Below are 21,345 nucleotides of genomic sequence, written 5' to 3' on the forward strand. Positions count from 1 at the left end.
ACCGTCACCCAGCGCTGGCTGTGGGGCTGCTCAGCCTGGAGAGCTCTCCGGGACACAAACTCCAACTTTCAGCCCAAAGCAGAGGGAGAAAGGCCCTGCTCTGGGTGAGGGAGAATCCACCTCGGTGGAAAAGTAAACAAGGGAAACATCCAGGCTGGCAGGGGAAAGGCATCTGCAGCCACGGGACAGGGGAGACGGCACTTTGTGTTAGGAGAAGGAAGGGCTCCGTGCTCAGGGAGAAAGGAAAGTTGAGCCGAAGGAGACCGTTCATTCAGCCGAGGCTCGGTGGAGAAAAACTTCCTGCCCTCGCCCTCTCTGCCTGCAGAAAGAGCCCCAGCCCCTCCAGCCCAGAGGAGTCCCCCCAGCACCATGAACATCTTCCGCATCCTGGGGGATGTCTCCCACTTGCTGGCCATCATTATTCTCCTGCTGAAGATTGTGAAGTCCAAGTCCTGTGCTGGTGAGTGCTCCCATGTCCCAGGGAAGGAGGGTGGCCCTTCTCAGAGGGCAGTTCGGTGAAGGGTACAACAAAATGGGAGCTGGAAAGGCCAGTGATAGCCCATAGGAACTGGCAGCCCTCCCCCATGGGCTCTTTGAGGGAAGTCATCCTCTTTCTCTGGGAGGTTTCCCGGCTAGGAGAGGGCTGTGTTGGATGTGATGTGGCAAGGTGTACAGCCTCAGGCAGGTGTTGGTCTCAGGGTGGTGAGGTGAAGGAGAGGGTGACAAGGCTGGAGGGAGGTGGAAAATGAGAGCAGGAGTTTGCGGCAGCACCAACACCAACAACCTGGAGAGGAAGCTGCTGTAGGTTGGAGGTTCTGCCAGTGGTGGGCAGGTGCCAGAGGCTGCCCCATCCCAGGGCGAGGAAATCAGGACAGCAGCTTCCTGCGCTGGAGTTTTGCTCATAGTTCCCTCCTCAAGAGATTTTGGGGCTGGGCTGCTGGGGCTGTGGCCATTATCACAGCTACAGAAGTGGGTAGGCCAAGTTCCGCCAGTGCCCGGGGCTGGTCCTGCAGCTCTTCCCTCCTGTGGCAGTTGTCACATCACACAGTCCCCTGCTGAGGTGGGCAGGCAAAGGGGGAAGGGAGGCAAGAGAAAAAGGCCTTTTGACGACAGCAAGGACTGAACTGGCCAAAGTGGTGAACATGCCCACCGAGCACCAGTTCCTGCAGGCAGCACTCAGGGGCATCAGCAGGAACCTGCCCTGTTACCTGGGAGACTCTGGACAGTCTGGGGTAGAGCTGCCTCAGCAGCCACACACCAGCCCTGGCTCACAAAACAACACACATATCAATGTAAGGAGGAGGCACCATCCCACAGACCCCTCCCTTCATCTGCTTTCCTTTCATCTCCCTGCCACGCAGGAATCTCTGGGAAGAGTCAGATACTTTTTGCCCTTGTCTTCACAACCCGCTACCTGGACCTGTTCACGAATTTCATCTCTGTCTATAACACTGTGATGAAGGTAAGGAGAGGGAGTGCAGCAGGAGAGATTCCCCTCAGCTTGACACGGTTTCTTGAGGAGGTGAGGGCACACAGTCAGAGTGGAAGGGTGGATAAGGATGCTTCTTTTGGTGCCATTGTCCAAAACTGCTTTGCCATAGCCAGTGAGTGCGCTGAGCCATATTTAGGACCACTTAAACCAGAACAAGATGCCATGAACCCAGCCTGGGTGTCCTTGTACAGCAGGAGCATTAACATAAAGCTGCTACCAAGCCAACATCTTCACAGAGTGCTCCAGAGGGACTCAAACGTGAGATTCTCATGGTGGGGCAAGCTTTACCTGATCACTGGAATATTTCCAACAGAAGTCAATCTGTAAGGCAACACAGGCAAAGCAGTCACCACTATCTTGACTTCTGGGAAAGCCAGCCTCTCTTTAAGCATGGAAAGTGCAATTGCAGGTAAGGTCTTGCCATCTCCCTTCTCTTCCACAGGTAATTTTTTTGATTTGTGCCTACGTCACTGTGTATATGATCTATGGGAAATTCCGGAAAACGTTTGACAGTGAGAATGACTCCTTTCGCCTCGAGTTCCTGTTGGTCCCTGTCACAGGCCTGTCATTTCTGGAGAACCACAGCTTCACCCCCTTGGAGGTAAGGAAAAGCTGAGACAGGAAAAGGGAAGGCAAGCAGCAGCAGCCTTACACCAGGCAGCAGAGTGAGCAGCATGTTGAATAGCCAAGATTTTTAACAGCAAAAGCAGGCAGGAAAGGCAAAGTTGGCAGGCCTTGAAGACAGTACCATCTATAGAGCAGCTCAGCACTGTCTCCTCTCACTCCCAGCACAGTGAGCTCATTTTCCCCAACTTCAGCAGCACTACTCATCGTCTTCACACATCAGTGATTTGCCAAACAAAAAGCTTTAGGTCTTAACACATACTAACCAGCACTGACTCCCCACTGCCTTCATTTTGCGCCTCACAGATACTCTGGACCTTCTCCATCTACCTGGAGTCTGTGGCTATCCTTCCTCAGCTCTTCATGATCAGCAAGACAGGGGAAGCAGAGACCATCACGACACACTACCTTTTCTTCCTGGGCCTCTACCGTGCCCTCTACATTGCCAACTGGGTCTGGCGCTACCACACTGAGAATTTCTACGACCAGATCGCTGTAGTTTCTGGGGTGGTACAAACCATCTTCTACTGCGACTTCTTCTACCTCTACATCACCAAAGGTAGGTAAACAGCTTGCTGTAATACTGAAAAGTTCATTAATTCTTGCAGTATAGGGTGGAGCTGCAGCTTACCATGTGTTAATCTTTACGTGACTTTATTTTTTGCTGCGTTTGTGATGCATATTGTGCACCTAAAGTCCAGTTTAAAAAACATATCTATTGACTGAGAGTGGGCACCACTGCTTGCAAGGCCCTGGATGTGTGTGTGAAGCACAGCAAAAATTAAACCAGACTTAAGCCTGGTTTAACCTCACCTTGGAAGTTAACAACTGAGGTACATTCGATTCTACGTATATTTTGAAAGATTATGAATAATGCAAAAAAAAAAAAAAAAACAACTAAAAAACTTTGAGGGGAAAAAATAGCTGCAGGCAGACAATATACCTGAAAAAGCAACTGCAGACATATGGAGATGTTCTTAAGCCTTCTTTTCCTTTGATAGAGAAGATCAAGTTCTTGATTGTGAAGAACTGATTCTGTAGGAAGATGGGCATCTGCATAGACAAGACACTTTTGTTTTCCAAAATCAGATGCCCCTTCCATTTCAGTGCCATGCTTTGGTAAATGGCCACCAGAGCTTAAAAGTGCATAAAAATGGCATAAATCATCATAGAACATGCTGTGGTTTGCCAAGGCTGAAGGACACTTTAAAACACCTTTCTGTTGGGAAGGATGGAATTAGATGAAACTAACTAAGTGGATAACTATTTTCCTCCTTCTTCACTTTCCCCAACAAGTCTGCCAAAAGCAGTAATGATGATCCACGTTTGAAGTTTCAAGGGATGGATTTTTGGTAGCTTCATGCAATACACCTGCTGATAGAAAGGTGACAGGAGCACTGAGCAGGTGGCTGGCCTTGGCAGATTTAGACTTCCTTCTGTCATTAAATATTCTTGCAGCCACAAAAATACTTTCTAAAACTGCCATCAAGGTGCTCCACATCAATTCTTTGTTCATCTTTTCTAAACTAATTCCCATTTTAGCTCTGCTCCATTCATGTGTCCTGTATTTTGTGAGAAATCCATACCCTTTGTAGCTGTGATGGTGGAACAAAAGGGGGAAGAAACATAACTGCTGCCTTCCAATCTCATACTGCTAGTGGCAGAGCTGCAAAATTTAGATGATACAGGAGGCAGAAGAAAAAACATTTGTAGATGGAACATCACAGCAGGAAGAGAATTGCTTTTTTTTTCTCTTTTCTTTTACACAAATGTTCTGGATCACGGGAGAGAAACAGTGTCTGAAGACATGCAAATACTTTGCAATTATTTATAAGAGCCAGCAATATTACAGCAGGTTGCACCTCTTACATTCTTTCAAAAAAACAAACTTTTTGAAACATTTCTAACACTGAAGAGCTCAGAAAAAAAAAGAAAGCAAAAATGTGTTATATAAAGAAATTGATTTAATAAGACTTCTGAGCCTATACCAAAGCACTGCAAAGGGATTTTTATAGAAAGCTACTTCTTTTTATCTTGTTTTCAAAACTAGATGAGCTCCCTTCTGTTTAACACAAGGACATGAAAGATATCCTGAGGAAGCTTGCAGCTCCCCAAAACTTGTATTTCACAGAATGGCCAGGGGTGTGGGCAGTCAGGGTAGAGGGAGAAAATCATTTAATCCATGCCCTGCTCACATTTTTCAAGGTCCTGTCCAGCAAGGTTTTGACTATCTCCAGGGTGAAGCCTCTCTGGGCAATCTGTGCCACTGTCTGACCACCCTTACTATAAAATACTATTTTCAGATGTTTAACTGGAAATTCCTGTTGTCCCTTGCTCTGTCTCTGGGCACCACTCAGTGGACTCTGGGCCTGTCTCCATTCCTCCCATCCAGCACTTGCACATGGTGCCCCTCAGCCTTCTCAATGCTGAACGGTCTCAGCTCGCAGCCTGTGCTCCTGCATCAAGATGCTCTTGTGGTCCTTCTTGAATCCCCATCCCTTGTTCTGAGCCTAGAGCTGAACCCACCACTCCAGCTGTGGCCTCCTAAGGCTCAGTGGAGAAGAACTCCCTCCTCATCCTGCTGGCAATGCAGCTCCAGAGGCTGTTTGCTTCATCATGAGGGCACACTGATGGCTTGTATTCAACTTGATGTCCACCAGCACACCTCAGGCCTTTTCTGGCAAGCTGTTTTCCAGCTGGGCAGCCCCCAGCATAAACTGGTACCTGGGGCTGTTCCACCCCAGGGCAGGATGTGCATTCGGCTTTCTTTGACCTTCACAAGGCTCCATCCCTCCAGCCTGGCACAGTTCTTCTGGCCTCGCCCAGTCCATCAGGCCCTCCCGCGTGGTGCATCCTCAGCACATCACAGCCCTTCCCTCTGGCAGCCAACAGACACAGCCCCAGTGCCCACCCCAGTACCACCCCGTGCCAGGCACAGCCACTTTGCACCACTGACCACTGCACATCCAGGACAGTCCCTCATCTGGCCACCTCATCTAAGCCTATGGGCCTCTGGCATTTACCAGAGGCATCTCTGCCATCCCGATGTTCAGCTCAGATGGGCTGGGAAGGGCTCAGCAGGGATCTGGCCACAGACATTGATTCAGGCCATGCTCTGTATCAAAAGCAGAGGAAAGCACTAAAAATAGCCCAAAAAAAAATAAGATGGCCCACCCACAAGAACAAGTAACCATGGAAGTCAAACAAGAAGCTTTTCCTTTACCATAAAGGTGGATAAATAGGTTGTGCTTTCCCCTCTTAGCAGCATTTCATAGTGGTTGTCTCCCATTCGCAGTTCGCAAACCTGGCACTCTAAATCGCAAGGTAGGAAACAAAATTGTGGAAACAATAAAACAATTGAATTCCATTACATTTACTAATTTCCTTGTCTTTCTCTTTGCAGTCCTAAAAGGAAAGAAGCTAAGTCTTCCCATGCCTGTTTGAAGATGTCCCACAGGCAGTGCAAGAAATTGTAAAGACGAAGCTGTTTAAGATCACCGCTTTCCTTCCCTGGCCCTTTTTGACTAACGGCTCAGCTGAGTTTCAACCCAGTGCCAGGAAGACAGGGCTTGGAATGCTTTTCATCCATCAGACTCTTCCCCTCCTTTTTTTTTATTTCTCCTCACTTGAATTTGGTGCTAGTGCTGGCCAATACTGAAGTGTTGCAATTTCTTCTCTCCCAGCTCTTCCCAGCATCTACATTCAAAACACACCTCCACTCTGACCCTGAGGCAGCACAAGGGAAAATGTCACACCCACTAGTCCTTCAGCAAGTGCCCATGGTAAAGGAAACATGTATCTAATAAAGTGTGTTAACTTAACTGACCCATTTCACACGTGGCGCTGTGCGACACAGCAGATGCTATAAACTGTTACTTTAACTCTGTATGAACTAACACCCTCTTTTAAATTAATTCTGCCTGACCCTCTCTCTATTCAGGTCCTGTAAGATTCAAAAAAAACACACTGCCTTTGAATAACATGAATCTTCTAATTCCAAGAGTATTCAAACATCCTCCCCGCTCACTTATTTTCAGTTTTCTTATGTTCTACAAACAGGGACAATTTCAATTACAGTTCAGTGGGTTGCCAAGAAGTGTTTCCACCTCCTTGAATTTGACTTCCAAGAACTGGGAAGAACAGGGGCAAAGACAGCTTTACATTCCAAAAATAAAGACAAAGTTCACAATTTATTGACAACAGTGTTTTTATTTATACCTACAAAAGAAAACAAGATGGTATCAAAAGGACAATTTACAAACTAAGAATAGTAACATAGCTCTTAGTATCCTGTGCCTCAACACCACAGATCTATGAATCTCTCAATTCAAGTCTTCATTAATACAACAGGAATGTGTTCAGAGACCAGCAGGTGTGTGAAACAAGATGCTGATCCCACACAAAGCTAGTAACTCTTCCATTGTTCAGAGAAATCCAAACAGTAAACTGCTTCAGGAAGTGGGAGGGGAGGAGACACCCAGCTCAGATATCTGACACTCCCACAAACTTTTTACAGACTGAAAACAATGCAAACAACACTAGAGGCTGTTTTATCAACAAGGGCCCTCCAGCTGGTACATGGAGCAGAGCAGAGAGCACCAGGTAGAGCAGGGGCAGCACATGCCACGGTGCATTCAGCGGTCTGGCTGACACTCTGAATTGAACCGAGACCCTGGACTTCAGCTGACCTCAATGGCAACAAAGCACTGCAAGACTTGGCATCGATGTTTAAACACGCACAAGTCACCCCCAAAAGTGAAAGCTATAACGGATTATAAGGCAGCTTTGGCGGTCCAGAGACCCTTTTTAAAGCCAGTCAGTGAGATGTCCTACTCTTACACCCCTCAAATGCATTTCTGCATTCTACTCTCAAAAGAATAAAAAAAAAGCTCTACATTTGCTTGAAAGGGAGGCCAAAGACCTATCAGTCAGTGCTTGGATAAATAAAGTATTTCTGGCTTTCACTTAACACAAGCAAAGGAACTTCCTGCCCATGCACTGGAAAGATGGAACTAGGGAACTAAGGTTCTACAAGGAATCTCCCTTCTCCCTGTCAGCAACCTACCTGTGTACTGCACCAAAAAAAAAAGAAAAAAAAAAAAAAAGAAAAAAGCACAACCATCCCCCAAAATTTTACTCTGGGAAGAAATTAAATGTTAAAAGAAGTAATTTCTGTATAAGCAAGCTCTTTTCCAGGGCTATAAGAAGTTCCACTCTGCTACAGAAGGAGTGGGCTGCCTTGTTCATCCATATGCAAGAACGCCAACAGAAAAAACCCACAAGCCCCCAGCACTCTCCTAATGCAAAGAGCGTGCCTCAAATCAGGAGATGTATCCATCCTTTTGTCATCTTATCAGACCAAGAGCAGCCAACTCCTATTATCATCTACTGTCTCTGAACCGTCTGGTATTAGAAATAACAAGTCAACAACATGCTTTACTAAAGGGGGAAACCCCCCTCACACCCACCTTAGCCTGTAAAATAAACAAGTTTTATTTACGTATGTACTAAAATTTCACTCTTCTCTAACATTTTCTAAAATACTACCTACCTGCAAGAGCTCAGCTCAAAGGGGACCAGTGGAGCAGGGAAATGCACTCAAAAGCCAGAGAAAGCAATAGTCAGTGCAAGGTACAAAAGAAACAAAGCTGCAGAATCAAGATGCACTAACCAGCTCACTGCTTACCTCATGAAAAGGAGACCCCAGGCAATCTCCTCCTGCCTTCCTCCCCCCTCACCCTCCCCCAGCCCACCCTATTCAAACCTCTTAAATTTAAGTGTGGAAAACTCTGTCACATTTTATTGAGCGTAGCGGCACTCAGAACATTCCCTGTGGCAAAAGGGAGTTTGTTTGTGTAGGACAGACAAACAAAATAATGCTGTTCATCATTTCAATTCTGCATAATTTCTAGGCTCTCAATGAAAGCTTCTTTCAATAAACCAAACAGAAATTTGAGAGCAATAATCAATTTAATGATAATCAGGCTCCATGCATTTGCGATGCTGCAATTTAACAATTGCAGGGAAAGAACTTAGCAGAACATTTCAGCAGTGGTACCCACTATGGGTAGATGGTTTTCAGGTAGTGAATAAAAGACAGGTTTGGTCTCTGACACAGGGTTTTTAAACCCAAGCTCCCTACTGCAAGCTGTTACAGGTAGCAAAAAATGGGGCTTCCAGAACCACAGAAATAGCCAACAATACACCCAAGGCTTTACTCTGACCACCACTCAGCTTGGACAAATGAGAAGAGTTTTCCTACGGAAAGTCACCTACAGTAAGATTACAAGCAGTAATAGTGAGCTATTAAAAAAAAATTAAGATTAGAAGTGAGCATCGCTCCCTTGCATTTATATTTTAAATGAAGTGCTTTTTGGCTCCCCTAGAGTTTCCCATCTCTTCTTCTACCTCCTGAAATTAAGTTAACGTGTTACAGAATATAAACTTCTTTCCCTCAAAAGCAAATTCTCACACAAACCTTAGATACCAAGATGATCCAGCTGGGACTTATCTGCCTTATACCCTTTTCTTTTAGAAAAAATAAGATTTCCAAATTCCTCAACATGCAAGACAAAAATAATAAATTTTCCAGTCAACTATACATATATCTTAAAAAAAAGAAAAAGGAAAAAAAAAAGGATAGGATCATTAATGTGGGCTGGGGGCCATTTTTGATGGGCTCAAGGGATTTGGATAGTGAATTTTATGTCTAACCTGCATGAGAGACATCACAATGGGAAAGAAGAGAAAGAAAAGGTTCCTTTAAATGCAAGAGGTCTAGACTGGTTACCAGCAAGTGGTCTCATTTGCGGGAGGGGGGTGGGGGTGGGGGAGGGGGCGGGTACTGGTAGGTGGCAGTCTGTCCCATATAGCCCATCACGTTAGTGGCAGGGGGCTGCGGAAACTGTTGTGACATGAGCGGCTGTGGCTGCTGGCCCGAGCGCCCCACCATCCCTGCAAACTGCTGTTGGGTAGTGCTCTGTGAGGTTCTCCCAGCTGTGGCAGCTGTGGTGCTGGCACCATAGCCACTAGCATTGTACTCTGCAGTGCCATAGCCACTCGTGCCATAGGCAGCTGCTCCATAGCTCCCTTGAGTGTAACCATACTGGCTCTGTGCTGCCCCAAAAGCAGAATTTGGGCTCCCGTAGGCACTGCCATAGGTCTTGTTGGCTCCGTTGGCAAAACTTTCACCACGCTCACGGTCTCTGAAGCCACCTGAGTCTCTCCGGCCCTCTTTCACTCCCCGGAGCCTCCTGTCACACTCTTCCTGGTACATCAGGTTAGGGTTGTTTACCGAACTGCTCGTTCGGTAACGAGAACGACCTCCTGGCGATGGATACATTAAGATTTAGTACCATGAACAAGTCTTAAACAATGATCTCTGGTACACTTATGCCACCCTTTCTCCCTCTTCTACACCTCCAATTTTGCTCCCAAGGAGCACCTTCTTCTGACTGAATGTAATTTCTCTGCACAGCTGTGCATATGCCTTCTTATTTTGTTCAAGGTGTAAACATGAAGTTCAACAAGGGTTCTTTATGTGTAAGTGTTTGGAGAGGAAGAAACAGAAGAAATTCAGGACTAATTTGGAAGTATAAGGAAACTTATACTTCAGGGAATGGGAAGAAAGCATCAGCTCTTGAAATTCAGTGTATCCCTTTACTGATTTCATTTTGGACAGGCATCTTGTTGCCTGTCCTTAGTAGGAGCTGTGAGGAAAATCAGCTCCCTGAGGACCTTAGAAGAGAAAAAGATTCTACAGCTAAAACAAGGGACTGCCTCTCTCTTGGGACAGAAGTACTATGTCTACATCAACATTGGGACCTCAAGTATAGAACAGCTTTATTACTGATGTGTTATCTTAGACCTATACTTACTACTTCCCTACCCTCTCTTAGCATTCCCTCCCTCAAAATGGGTAATGTATCCCCTGTGTAGCCCTTCTCCCTCATGCCATTACCTCCACCACCACCTCCTCCTCCTCTGTGGTCAACAAGCTGCATCAGCTTTGGATTGATGGCTTGATTGGCTTCTTCCAAAACTTTGATAAGCTCCCTGGCTTGTTTCAGGTTTCCTGGTGTGAAGAAGGTGTAGGCAGTACCTTTGTTGGTACTACGTGCGGTACGGCCAATACGGTGCACGTAATCTTCGGAGCTGTTCGGATAGTCGTAGTTTATCACAAATTTAACATCTTCCACGTCTTGTGAAGTGCCCAGAAGCGAAGCACAGTGAAAGGGTGGGGTTGAGGAAAGGGGAGAAGAAGAGAGGACGTGCCAACGAAAGGTGGGGAGCACGAATGCAGGTGACAGTAATAAGAAAAAAAAATACCAAGTTAGTAATTGCATAGAATAAATACAAGACAGACTCATCCCAAAAGAGTAGAAGACTGAAATTTAAGATCATCAGGAACAAAGGTCAGTGTCCTGAAAAAGAGCAGCAATTTTAAAGCAGCTTTGCCCTGTGCTCAGTCATCCTCCCCAGAATGCATTTCTCTGTCTTCTTGTGTCAAAGACACTGATGTTTGGCAATAAGTTAACTGAATTTCATATTTCTTTTTAACACAATCTGTAAAGTGAAAATGTCACCATCAGACAGATCAAACTGGGGTGGAAGAAGGGCAGAACTGCCATGGAAAAGCTTTTACTCTGTTGGGAGAAGTCTAACAAAAAATAACAGTAATGATATCACTTACCTTCCACTCGGTAACATGAAATAAAAGACAGTCTTAAAAATATTTACTTTTACAGTACTAATAAAATACAGTGAACTAACTCCCCTAACCTAAAGCTTTAGGCATTCAAATTACATTAGTTTTATTAAGCCAACTCATTAAAAATTATTCAGACCTAAAGTATCTTAACTCAGCTTTGCAGTAATCACTAGAATGCATTGCACTAACATTTCTGCGCTGCTCTGTCCAGCTCTGACATGGACAATTCTGAGTTCCATAAGAAATTCCCTACTTCCAGTTCAGATGGAAGTGGAAAATTAAATTATCTAAAAGGCTTTGTATGCAAAAGAGGTTTAAAACTTATGAGATTGGAATTGTGTGTTTTAAGACAAGACTCTGTAAACTTATGCAACAGAAACCAACTAAATGTTAGTGCAATGCTTCAGTGAAAGCACCTTAAGTACCAAAAACACCTATTTGCTATATTATACAGTATTTTCAAATGCATAATTCTACAGTAAGAGCCCTAACAGCTCATAAAAAAAAAAATTTAAAATCTGCATTTTAACAAGAATATTCTGAAAATATCCAAGATAAAACACAGATTTTTGTGATTTCCTTTCCTCTTTTTTTTTTTGTTTTAAAGAGAGAAACATTCTCTGTTTGTTACCAGACCGATGCACACTCCCTCCTCCTGTGGGAAACCGCTGCAGCCGATCCCGTCTCTTTGCCTTTTATTTTTGGCGGCCTCCTTTCGAAAACTCCGCCCTCTGACACGGGACCACTGGAGCGCGGGGAGCATGCATCAAGGGTCCGTGGCAGCGAGAAGTCCCCACACACGCTCGCTCTGTGAACTGGCTTAGATGCTTCTCTGTAGCCCCATTTGGTTGGGAAGCGCCGGAGAACCTGGGCTCAGGTAAAAGTTTCAGGTCCTCCAACGCTTTTTGTCCCCTATTTGGGGCTCTTAGGGGCAATTGTCAAAAAAATGAAAATACAAAAATTACATCCAAAGGGTCGGACTGCATCTATTGCCCAGACTGCATCAATTTCAAAGGGGTCGTAGGAAAAATAAAAACATTGAGGGTTGTTGTGACAAGAGGGGGGACTTTATGTCTGTTTCTTATTACAGCAAAGGGGGGGCTCCTCAGTCTTTGCTGACTCCAAAGTCCTGAATCACACCAAAAAAAGGGAGTGAGAAGGCAGGTTTCACAGGGGGCTGCGCGAGTCTCCAGCTAGGGTCCTTGATGCAACAGTTTTTTTAAAAACAGAAAGTGAAGTATAGAGAGGAGTATGTGTGACAGATTGGATCTTCATAGCCGGGGTGTAGCTAGACTGACAAGCTCCAGGCTACATGGTCCTCAGCCAGTCCCATTTTGCACATCCAGTAGCAAGTGACTTGAATTACCAGAGAGGACACAAGGATGTGCTTTCCTGTCAGAAAGCACAAGGAATTGTAGCTACCAATGCAGACAGAAATGACTTGACTGGGGAGGAGCAGAAAGAATGGGAAGGCAGGAAGAGGAAGATGCAAGGGTGTTTTCCAGACTAGAAAGTGGTCCTGGTAGAGCACGCAGCTTGCTGAAGACCAGAGCGTGCACAAGACTCAGCTTCTCCAGTCTAGTGTGCTCCAAAGTGTTTGTGCACACCCGCAATCCTCCTGCACTTTTAGAAGATAATGTAACAGGATCAGGAATGGAGACTGTAAATAATTTTTGACAGTTACCTGGGAAACATTCCCTTTGTCAGACCATCAGAACACCCTATGGCACAGATAGTCTCCAATTTTTAAATGGGACAGATAGAAACTAGCAAACATGCTAGTCTAGAGAGCTGCTTAGACCATCACTGTAGATGTACCCCCATCCCTGCACTGAGAATTATCTGCAGCTGATATCAAAGCTTCTGTTAAACAAAACAAAACAAACCAAATTCAATGTTTTTAGTTTAATAGACTAAACAAAAAAAAAATTAAAAAAAAAAATCAGTGCAGAGAGAGGACCTCACTCCAGGGAATTATCACAACGAAGTCATTACGGGACTCAGAACTTACCTGAAAGAAGCTTTTTTGAAACCAATGTTCCATTAGGAAGAGGGAAAGCCCTGGTGACTCAGCCAAAAGGCGCGCGCCCCTGTTTTATGTTATTTAGGTAGAAGCCTTCACTTTCCAGGATCTTGGAGGAAGTCGTCCAGAAGTTTGCCAGTTAAGTGACTTACTTTAAGCAGCAAACTCAGGGCCCCAGAACAAGTAGAGATGTTGTTCAGTAACAAGAAACAGACTCTGATACCTTCCCCCTTAGCTTGGGTGAAGTGGACGATGGGAAGCGAGGAGACTGTTTTCTAGTGTTATCCAATTGAGTAGTTTTGGGGGAGAGTGTTGGTATTTGTTGGTTTTTTTTTGAGGGGGTTTAGGCTGTTTTAAATGTCTAGGCAAGATGCACAAAGAAGCTACCAGCACATAGCAAGCCTGTTTAAAAAATGCTGCTAGAGAAAGCAGCTCTCTTTCATACAAACTGGTTTCAGGCCTCAGTCCCTTCTCCCAACAGGCCCAAGTTCTAACTGCACAGGTCCAGACATGACCCTAGAGGGCAGAGACTGAAGTCCATATAATCACTTCCTGAGGAAGTGCTGGACATTTTTTGAGGGGGGAGGGGAAGGAGGGGTGAAGGTTGTGTGAACAAAGGCTGCCAAGTCTGTTAATGGTCTGCCTGTATTAAAGTGACTATATATGATGCACAGCACAGCCACCCTTTCAGCATATGAAGAGAGCTCAGGTAACTTTTAACAAATTAGAGGCTTTTAACAAATTAGATTCTCTGAGTTAAATCTCCACCCATTTTGTCTAGAATTTACTACAATGAGACATTGACTCTCAAGTAGTTTATCGTCTACCAAACTCAAGGTGGGCAGAGTATTCAACATGTTATTAAACTCAGCACTACCGCAGCCATCCTCCTCTTCTAGGGTGGGCAGATGCATAAGGACTGTGCTCAGCACATGGTGTTTCACAACACAAATATGCTTATTATAAAAGGGGGCACAACTGATGCATCCAGACAGATCATTTTCATACCACCAGAATAGAGCTGTGTGATTTTGATTCAATTACACATCTGGGTAACAAGATGTTAAAGGCCATGTATCATCTCAGTGGTCCTGCCTAGAAGGAACACAGAGGAGGAGGGAAGGTTACATGTCAAGAGCAAAGATCTGGAGCAGTGCTTTCTCAGATGTGAATACATCTGCAGGGTAAACATGCGTGTACACTGGGGTTGGTATGTTCACATCTGTGGTGTGTCATACAGGGAGAATATTTGCTATTTGCTGTCGAAATGCTCTCCCACAACTTCCTACTTGAACTTTATCTGACATGCTCTGAACTGAGAGCAATCCATCCCTACCATCCAGCAACAAAAGCTGGATTTGGGGAAGAAGTGAGTGTGGTGGAAGGGTTGGGTTGCATAATTGGACGTCTCTTCTCCCTCTTGGCGATCGATTGGTCATGCCTAGGCCTTGCTGCAGACCAAAGCCTGTTCATTAGGAGCAGGAAGAGACTTTGAATATGAAAGAAAAAAAAAAGATTAATGTTAAAAAACGTATTTCACATGTGGGGGAAAATCACGCTTTGAATTTTTTTTTTTTTTAAAGAAACGTTTTTCAGTCCAAAGAAGAAAAATATGCAGCAGTAGGCAAAAGTGGTCTATGTGTACAAACCTAGCCCACGAGATGCAACGTCGGTAGCAATGAGGATAGGAGCCTTTCCAGAACGAAACTCTGTAAAACAAAGTATGCTATGAAGTAAGATTTTCCAAAATTATAAAGTTACCTGAATTTGAATTACATTAAATGCTCATTTTCCAGAAGCTAGATAATGTGGGTCAATTCCAGAGACCCCCACAAATCAGGATATAATACCTCACCAATTTTTCAAAATCCAGCTACATCAAGCAATTTTCCCACTTTGTTTTATCAAAACAAAAAAAGGAACAAGCACTAAAATTAAGAGCACAAAGGCAAGAGAAGTCTTTTTACATGTGTCTATTTGGTATAGAGATAAAAAACCAAACCAAAATAACAACAACAAAAAAAACCAAAAAAACACCACAACCAAACAAAAAGCAAAACAAAAAACCCAACAAGCAAAAAAAAAAACCAAAAACAAAACAAAAACAACAACAACAAAAAAAAAAAAAAACAACCAACCAACCAACCAACAAAAAAAAACCAGACCAGAATGAAACATGTCTAGATAAATTAGGTACAGCAGCCCAAGTTATTCTCCTGCCAGTGATGGACTCACCATTAAGCACCCAATCTCTTTCTGGCTGACTCTTGTCTCCATGGATACACATAGCTGGCCAACTGCCAAACAGAGATGTACATTAGTATAGATAGAAAGCACATACATTAAAGGAAACAGGAAGCTTTATTGGCATTTTGTTTAAAAGGGAAAAATTGTATGATCTGAGAAGTATTTTATTCTCTGGCCTCTAGCTACCCAGTATGTGTACTGTAAACCTAGTACCTACATAAACAACCATTTAAGCCAAATCACGTTTGCTATATTGATACAGTCCCCATCACAGTATTAGGATTCTGATACACTAAAAAAGCTGCACCACTCAGGAACACTCTCTCTTGTACTAATGCTTTGATGAAGTGGAATCTTCTGGGAAACAATGACTGAATTCAGCCAAGAAAACAACAGGTAAGTTGTTCCCAACAATAGTATCACAAACATTTAAACCTTACTGCTTTTGATTACAATTTTTGCTTCTCACTAGGAAAAAACTGGAGGAAGGGGAGAAGCTAATCACCCATCTCTGCGCATCCTTCGAGTGAGATCATCACATCGCCTCTTTGTCTCCACAAAGATGATAGTCTTGTTTTCCTTCTCTGCCATGATTTCTTCCATCAGCTGTATCAGTCTAAAACAGACATGAGAGCCAGTATTTTTAGCCACACATACCAGAATATAGGATCTCTCTCGCAAGAGACATTGGGGACATACACAACACACATCCATGTAAGTTAGTAAGTATCACACAGAATTTCTGCTGGTTGTACAAAGGTATGGTCAAAATATACACAAAAGATTAGTTAATTACAGGATTGACTTACTTTGTAACACTCAAAGGTTAAATAGCAGTACAAGTAATTTCACTATTTAGAATTCCTAGTAGGCTTATAAAGCATTGCACACTTTGAAGTACAACCAAAGAAAGTCAAATGGTAGGAACACCAGCTTACTTATGGTCTTTCTCGCTTTCCATGCAAACATCCACTATCTGCAGGATATTGTGGTTGGCACTTAGCTCCAAGTTCCCCACGTTGATCTGAACATAGTCCTGCAGGAAGTCCTCAGCAAGTTGGCGCACTTCTTTAGGCCAGGTGGCACTCCACATCAGAGTCTGGCGGTCAGGCTAAGGAAAAGGGAAAACAGATTTCTTTAGTACTAGATTTCAATTAGGAAAACAAAGGAGACTGTCCTTCTAAAAGGATCACGCACCCTTATCTGGTCAACAATTTTACGAATTTGTGGTTCAAATCCCATGTCCAACATTCTGTCAGCTTCATCCAGCACCAGGTATGTACACCGACGAAGGTTGGTCTTTCCAGCCTCAAGGAAGTCAATCAAGCGACCTGGTGTAGCAATGCAGATCTCCACACCTTCAGAAGAGAAAAGGAAAAAGAGTAAGGCTCTTCATTTGAATGTCAACTGGTATTTTTAGTCAGAATGAATCACCTTCCAGAGCAAAATTGTTTAAAAAAAAAAAAAAGCACCACCCTCATTCGTACCCAAGACTGAGTCATTTTAGTAGAAGCCCTAGTTCCATTTAATATTTTTTTCATTCTGAAATTACTGTTACAGTGCTGTTAGAATAATAAATGCAGTACAGAAACTAAAATGTTACTACCAGAGAACACCTGTGAAGAGCTATCCAAAAATCAGAAATTAAATAAGCTTCTTCTCATACCTGGACCACCTTCATCCAGAATTATGCAGTCTAGAGAGGTGTCATTTTCAAATATGAAGTGCTCTTCTTGCTGTATGGGTCAAATTACTTTCACTTTTTTTTTAATACATAAAGCCAAAGCATGGGCTTTAGTACTGAACAATTATGCACCAACAGTGAGAGACAACCATCTTAGCAATGTTTGTGGGGCTGGGAGTTCAAATACTCCTAACACCAGGCTGGGTAATTTACACATTTCTTAAATGGAAAACCTGGTTTCCTTCACTTCCCAAATTTTACAGGTGAGTATTTCAGTGTCACTGAAATGTCCACAGAAGGTAAGTTTCAGAAAGAAGACACATGAAAAAGATTTTCTTCTTATGCAGAATATTTATTTTACAGCACTCCAGAAAGATGTGCAAAAACCCAAGCTGATTCTCCCAAGTACTCTTCATGAAACCTTGGACTCTGCCACTGAAGATGCTGGGCTTGAGTTGGAAAGTAACAGTTTTCTCGAACAGAGATATCCCACAGACTTAACCATGCATGCCTTTATCCAATTGCTGCAGTTTGCAACAGGGACCATGCAAATTGCAGTGGTATGCTAAATTTTCTCATTTCTTGAATAGATCTGTATGTTTATCTGCCATGATAACAATTCTTGCATCTTTTCACATAATATCATTACATTTTTTTACCTAGTGAAGATGAAAGCCATCAGCACATTCCTGTATTTGAGATTATAGATCACTGAAGCACTATCATGTTACAGTGGTTGCTTACGGGGTACATAGTGCTTAGTGCTTAAGAACAATTAAAAAAACAAACAAACAAAAAAACACCCCCAAAAAACTACAAAAAAACCTGACCAAAGCAAAACCACACAGTGCTCCTGCTGTCTAAATAAGTTTTTATATATTCAAAAACAAAGTTGGATTATTTATATGAACAGAGGCAGAAAACTTGAAATCTGCCTTAAACATCCTGGTATTATTGCATTTTCTTAAAATAATCTGTTCTCATTTCTGTGAAGTTTTCCCCTTTCTACACCCTGATGATCTTCACAAGTGGAATGCTCAAAGAGGAAACAGAAAGAAAATCTAATATCCAAGTCACTATACAGCAAAGAACAGTAGAGAACTACCTCACAAACTATCGCTGCAACTGGAAAATGAGACAATCATTCACTCTCACCCCCTTCCAGACAGGTTTTGAGAAGTTTTATTTTTACAGATATTTCACAATACTACTTCCCCCAGAAACTGCAAGCACCCATTTTAAAATTACCTCTTTCTAAATCTCTGATCTGGGGACCTTTGGGTGCTCCTCCATATATGCAGGTACTCTTCAGTCTTGAACATTTGCCATAATCATCAGCCACCTGCTGCACTTGCTGGGCCAACTCTCTAGTAGGTGCCAGAACCAGACACTGCAAAAGGAAATGATTCAGGAAGAGTCAAATTGCATACACATCCCTAATATAAAACCATAAGCAAAGTTGAACCATCTGCTCTTTATTAGCCAAAACATTTAAATATCTTTAGACTATGTCAGCAATTGCACAGAATTTCAACTGAGCGGGATGCTCACATTGTGATAGTAAAAATTCCTATTCTGATAGGAATAGGATAGAAAAAAATACTATTCTGATACATCAATTAAATAAAGCACCATCTCATTAACAATGTCATGCCTAACATACAAAAAGGCAGAGAATCAACAAGCACTTACAATTGGGCCATCTCCTCTCTCCAAATATGGCTGGTGGTTGATGTGAACAATTGCAGGCAACAAGTACTAGAACAGAAGAAAACAGTATTCTATAATACACACAAATTGTGATTCTACAAAAACAGATACCTGCATTTATAGAGCAGAACAGATTTTCAGAGCTGCTGACCAACTGCATCCACTTTGGCATGAGCACAAAAATTGGCTGCTCAGCACCTCTGAAAGGAAGGCTCACTTAAATTTGGAGTGTAAGTTAGCAGAACTGAGTAATCATTATCTTAGACAATGTTTTTCATAAAGGATAAAAATCCTTTTTAACACTGCAGTTAAAAGTAATGTCTATGCTTAAATTAAACTATTTTTTATTTTAACCTGTGTAGTTTATAAAACAAGTGTGCTAAAGAGAACATCCTGTTTTTTAAATCATAATGTAAGCATAGACCAAAGAGAACTGACTAAGTATCCAAACAGGAAGATGCACAAAACACACACTTGTGAATACAACAGGTTTGTAGCTGAGCTGAAACTCAAGTGTCCCCATGATGCAATACAAGAAGCTTTAAAAATGTAATCATCCCAGTGCTAGTACTGGCAAGCCCAAAAACTAACGCAAAGGTAATTTCTACCAGGTGACCAGGAAAGCTAGCTGGAGAAATAAAAGGAAAGAATACGCACTGCTAGTGTCTTCCCAGAGCCAGTCTGTGCAATGCCCACCATGTCACGACCACTGAGGGCTAGTGGAAAGCCCTGGCACTGAATCGGAGTGGGTTCTGTGAAGTTCTGGTCCATCAAGGCATCCATCACATACTCTGCAGAATTCAAAAAAGGAATAAATTTCTTAAAGGATAACTGAGATTTTAGAGAACCTTTTAGAGAATAGAACCACTGTTCAGATATTTTCTGAGCAACCTTCATGATCTTAAAGATGGCAAATACACTTACGTGGAAAGCTACACTGGTGGAAGGCAAACACTGGCTTGGGGCAGCCCTCCATTCCACGAATTGTTATCTCCTTCTTCCTTCTCAGCTCTTCAACTTCATACTATTTATGAAAAAAGGAAAAAAAAAAAGTCAAATAACAGCAGGGATTTAAAGTGCATGCTTCTAACTACTAACTTTCTTCTCACCTCTGGATAACAGCGTTTTTAGAGGACTAAATTAAAACAGAGATCTAGAAAAGACTGCTTTCATAAAGACTTGAAGTCTGAGTTACTGTACAGATTCTCTGATATTCAGAAGTATGAGCTTCCTACATAGGCTGGAAGGACAAATGTCAGTCTCTTCTTACAACCAGCCTTTCTAAATTAAAAGTATGCTAATGAAATATTTTTAGGAATTACACTTTTTCCATAAGCCAGAAATGACCAACAGCTTGAAAAGTGATTAGAAACAGAGGATAAGAAATATGCTTTATGTGACAGTGCTAAGAATGAAGCAAACTAAATAGGTCCTAATATACCATGAACAGGAGGCACTGCAGTCCTTTTCCTTCAATTAACACATTCCAGAGGCAGATAAATACAGAGTTTCTGCTGGATAACTTGCAACTCAAATGTTGCTTGGAATGTTTCAGGGAATGAAAGAAGCTCTGACAACATCATAATGATACCCTAGGACCTCACAATTCTTTAAAGGAACTTCCCTGTAGTATTTCTGAAATGTGTAAACAAGAACTATTTCAAGATTAGAAAAAGTGTTTTTATTTTTGTCTAGATTATCTTGCAAGTCCAACTACCCTTTGCAACATTCTTCCAACAATTCATGACCTTATTGCAATGCTTATTAGAAATCAATACAGACATGTGAATATCAAATATGCACTTTATCCAAAGCAATAGATTCAGTATTTCTAAGAAACCCTTTAGCTTGAATTAAAAGGCAAAAAAAGGAAATGACTTCTGGGGAAAACGGGAAAATCCTTTTAGCTTGCTAAGCCAAAGGCAGCTACAGCAGCTGATGCAAATCATGGTTCAGAGTAGCTCAAGTTGTGGTATCTTTAGGAAGTTAATACCCCCTTCAATTCCTTTACGCCAAAGGTGTATTTCACATAAGGATTTTTAAGTCTATGCAATCAGATAATGACATTTTGTTTGTTTGTTGCCTTGTTAAGAACAAAATCTCTTAATTTCTAATTACAAAAGTATATTGCTTGAGAGAGCAAACACTAGACTCAAGTTCACTAGGAAAGGAAGATTTCTGTATCTACAGAGTGAACACGGAGTACTGCACCTGGTTTTGAGCCCCCCGTGTGAGAAGGACGTTGTTTTAACAGGGCACGTCCAATTATGGGGGAAAGCTGGAGGCTGCAGACAGACCATATGAAGACATACTGGGAGCACTGGGTTTGTTTAGCTTGGGCAAGATTGGGCTAGCAGTGACCTTTAATTACTACTTTCAACTACTTGATGGGTCACTATAGGAAATACGTTCAAAATCCCATGAGAAACATTAAGCCCTGAGACAGCCACCCAGAGAGGATACAAATTCTCCTCTGGGGATATTCAAACTCAAAAGGACAAGGCACTAAGCAACCTGCTCTAGTTCTACCATTAGTGCTGCTCTAAGCAGAGGATTAGACTACAGATGTCCCCCAAGGCCTCTTTCAGCTCAGATTCTCTTATGATAAAATATTACTTTCAAACCTTTCTCATGTATTTCTGTCACTTTTAGTTCATTATCTTATGTTTTCCCAGGGCTTCTCCATACTGTAACTAAGTTTTAGCTCCACTGACAAATTGCTAGACCAGACAAGCATTATAAAGATGAATTACAAATTACAAAACATAAACTATCGCATATAAAAACAACTAAGAAGAGAAGCATATCCCTTGCTAAAGTTAAATAGTAAAGGCAACTAGAACCAGAATCCCACA

General features: G+C 42.6%; 2 protein-coding genes across 2 annotated transcripts in view; one reads left to right on the plus strand and one right to left on the minus strand.

Annotated features, from left to right (window-relative positions):
* KDELR3 (KDEL endoplasmic reticulum protein retention receptor 3) lies at positions 1-6,305 on the plus strand. The gene is made up of 5 exons (XM_021554039.4): positions 1-460; positions 1,362-1,462; positions 1,935-2,093; positions 2,423-2,675; positions 5,520-6,305. Exons 1-5 carry the CDS (start codon positions 370-372, stop codon positions 5,558-5,560), a joined length of 645 nt encoding a protein of 214 aa, XP_021409714.1. The 5' UTR covers positions 1-369; the 3' UTR covers positions 5,561-6,305.
* The window catches only part of DDX17 (DEAD-box helicase 17), a 19,817-nt gene continuing 4,777 nt past the window's right edge, over positions 6,306-21,345 (minus strand). The window contains exons 3-13 of the mRNA XM_021554038.4: positions 19,415-19,514; positions 19,148-19,281; positions 18,473-18,538; positions 18,029-18,170; positions 16,294-16,454; positions 16,035-16,207; positions 15,602-15,712; positions 15,085-15,146; positions 14,499-14,558; positions 10,077-10,316; positions 6,306-9,442 (exon numbers count right to left, since the gene is read on the minus strand). Of these exons, the coding sequence (XP_021409713.1) occupies positions 8,919-9,442; positions 10,077-10,316; positions 14,499-14,558; positions 15,085-15,146; positions 15,602-15,712; positions 16,035-16,207; positions 16,294-16,454; positions 18,029-18,170; positions 18,473-18,538; positions 19,148-19,281; positions 19,415-19,514 (1,773 nt within the window). The 3' untranslated portion in view covers positions 6,306-8,918. The remainder of the gene's footprint in view (positions 9,443-10,076; positions 10,317-14,498; positions 14,559-15,084; positions 15,147-15,601; positions 15,713-16,034; positions 16,208-16,293; positions 16,455-18,028; positions 18,171-18,472; positions 18,539-19,147; positions 19,282-19,414; positions 19,515-21,345) is intronic.

This window comes from Lonchura striata, chromosome 1A, assembly GCF_050655825.1.
Source record: "Lonchura striata isolate lonStrDom1 chromosome 1A, ASM5065582v1, whole genome shotgun sequence".
Taxonomy (NCBI): domain Eukaryota; kingdom Metazoa; phylum Chordata; class Aves; order Passeriformes; family Estrildidae; genus Lonchura; species Lonchura striata.

Excerpts from the sequence above, each read along its gene's own strand:
- KDELR3 (XM_021554039.4), top strand. The coding sequence starts at position 370 with ATGAACATCTTCCGCATCCTGGGGGATGTCTCCCACTTGCTGGCCATC. Across the intron at positions 461-1,361 it reads GAAGTCCAAGTCCTGTGCTG|GAATCTCTGGGAAGAGTCAG; the intron begins GTGAGTGCTCCC and ends CCTGCCACGCAG. Across the intron at positions 2,094-2,422 it reads ACAGCTTCACCCCCTTGGAG|ATACTCTGGACCTTCTCCAT; the intron begins GTAAGGAAAAGC and ends TGCGCCTCACAG.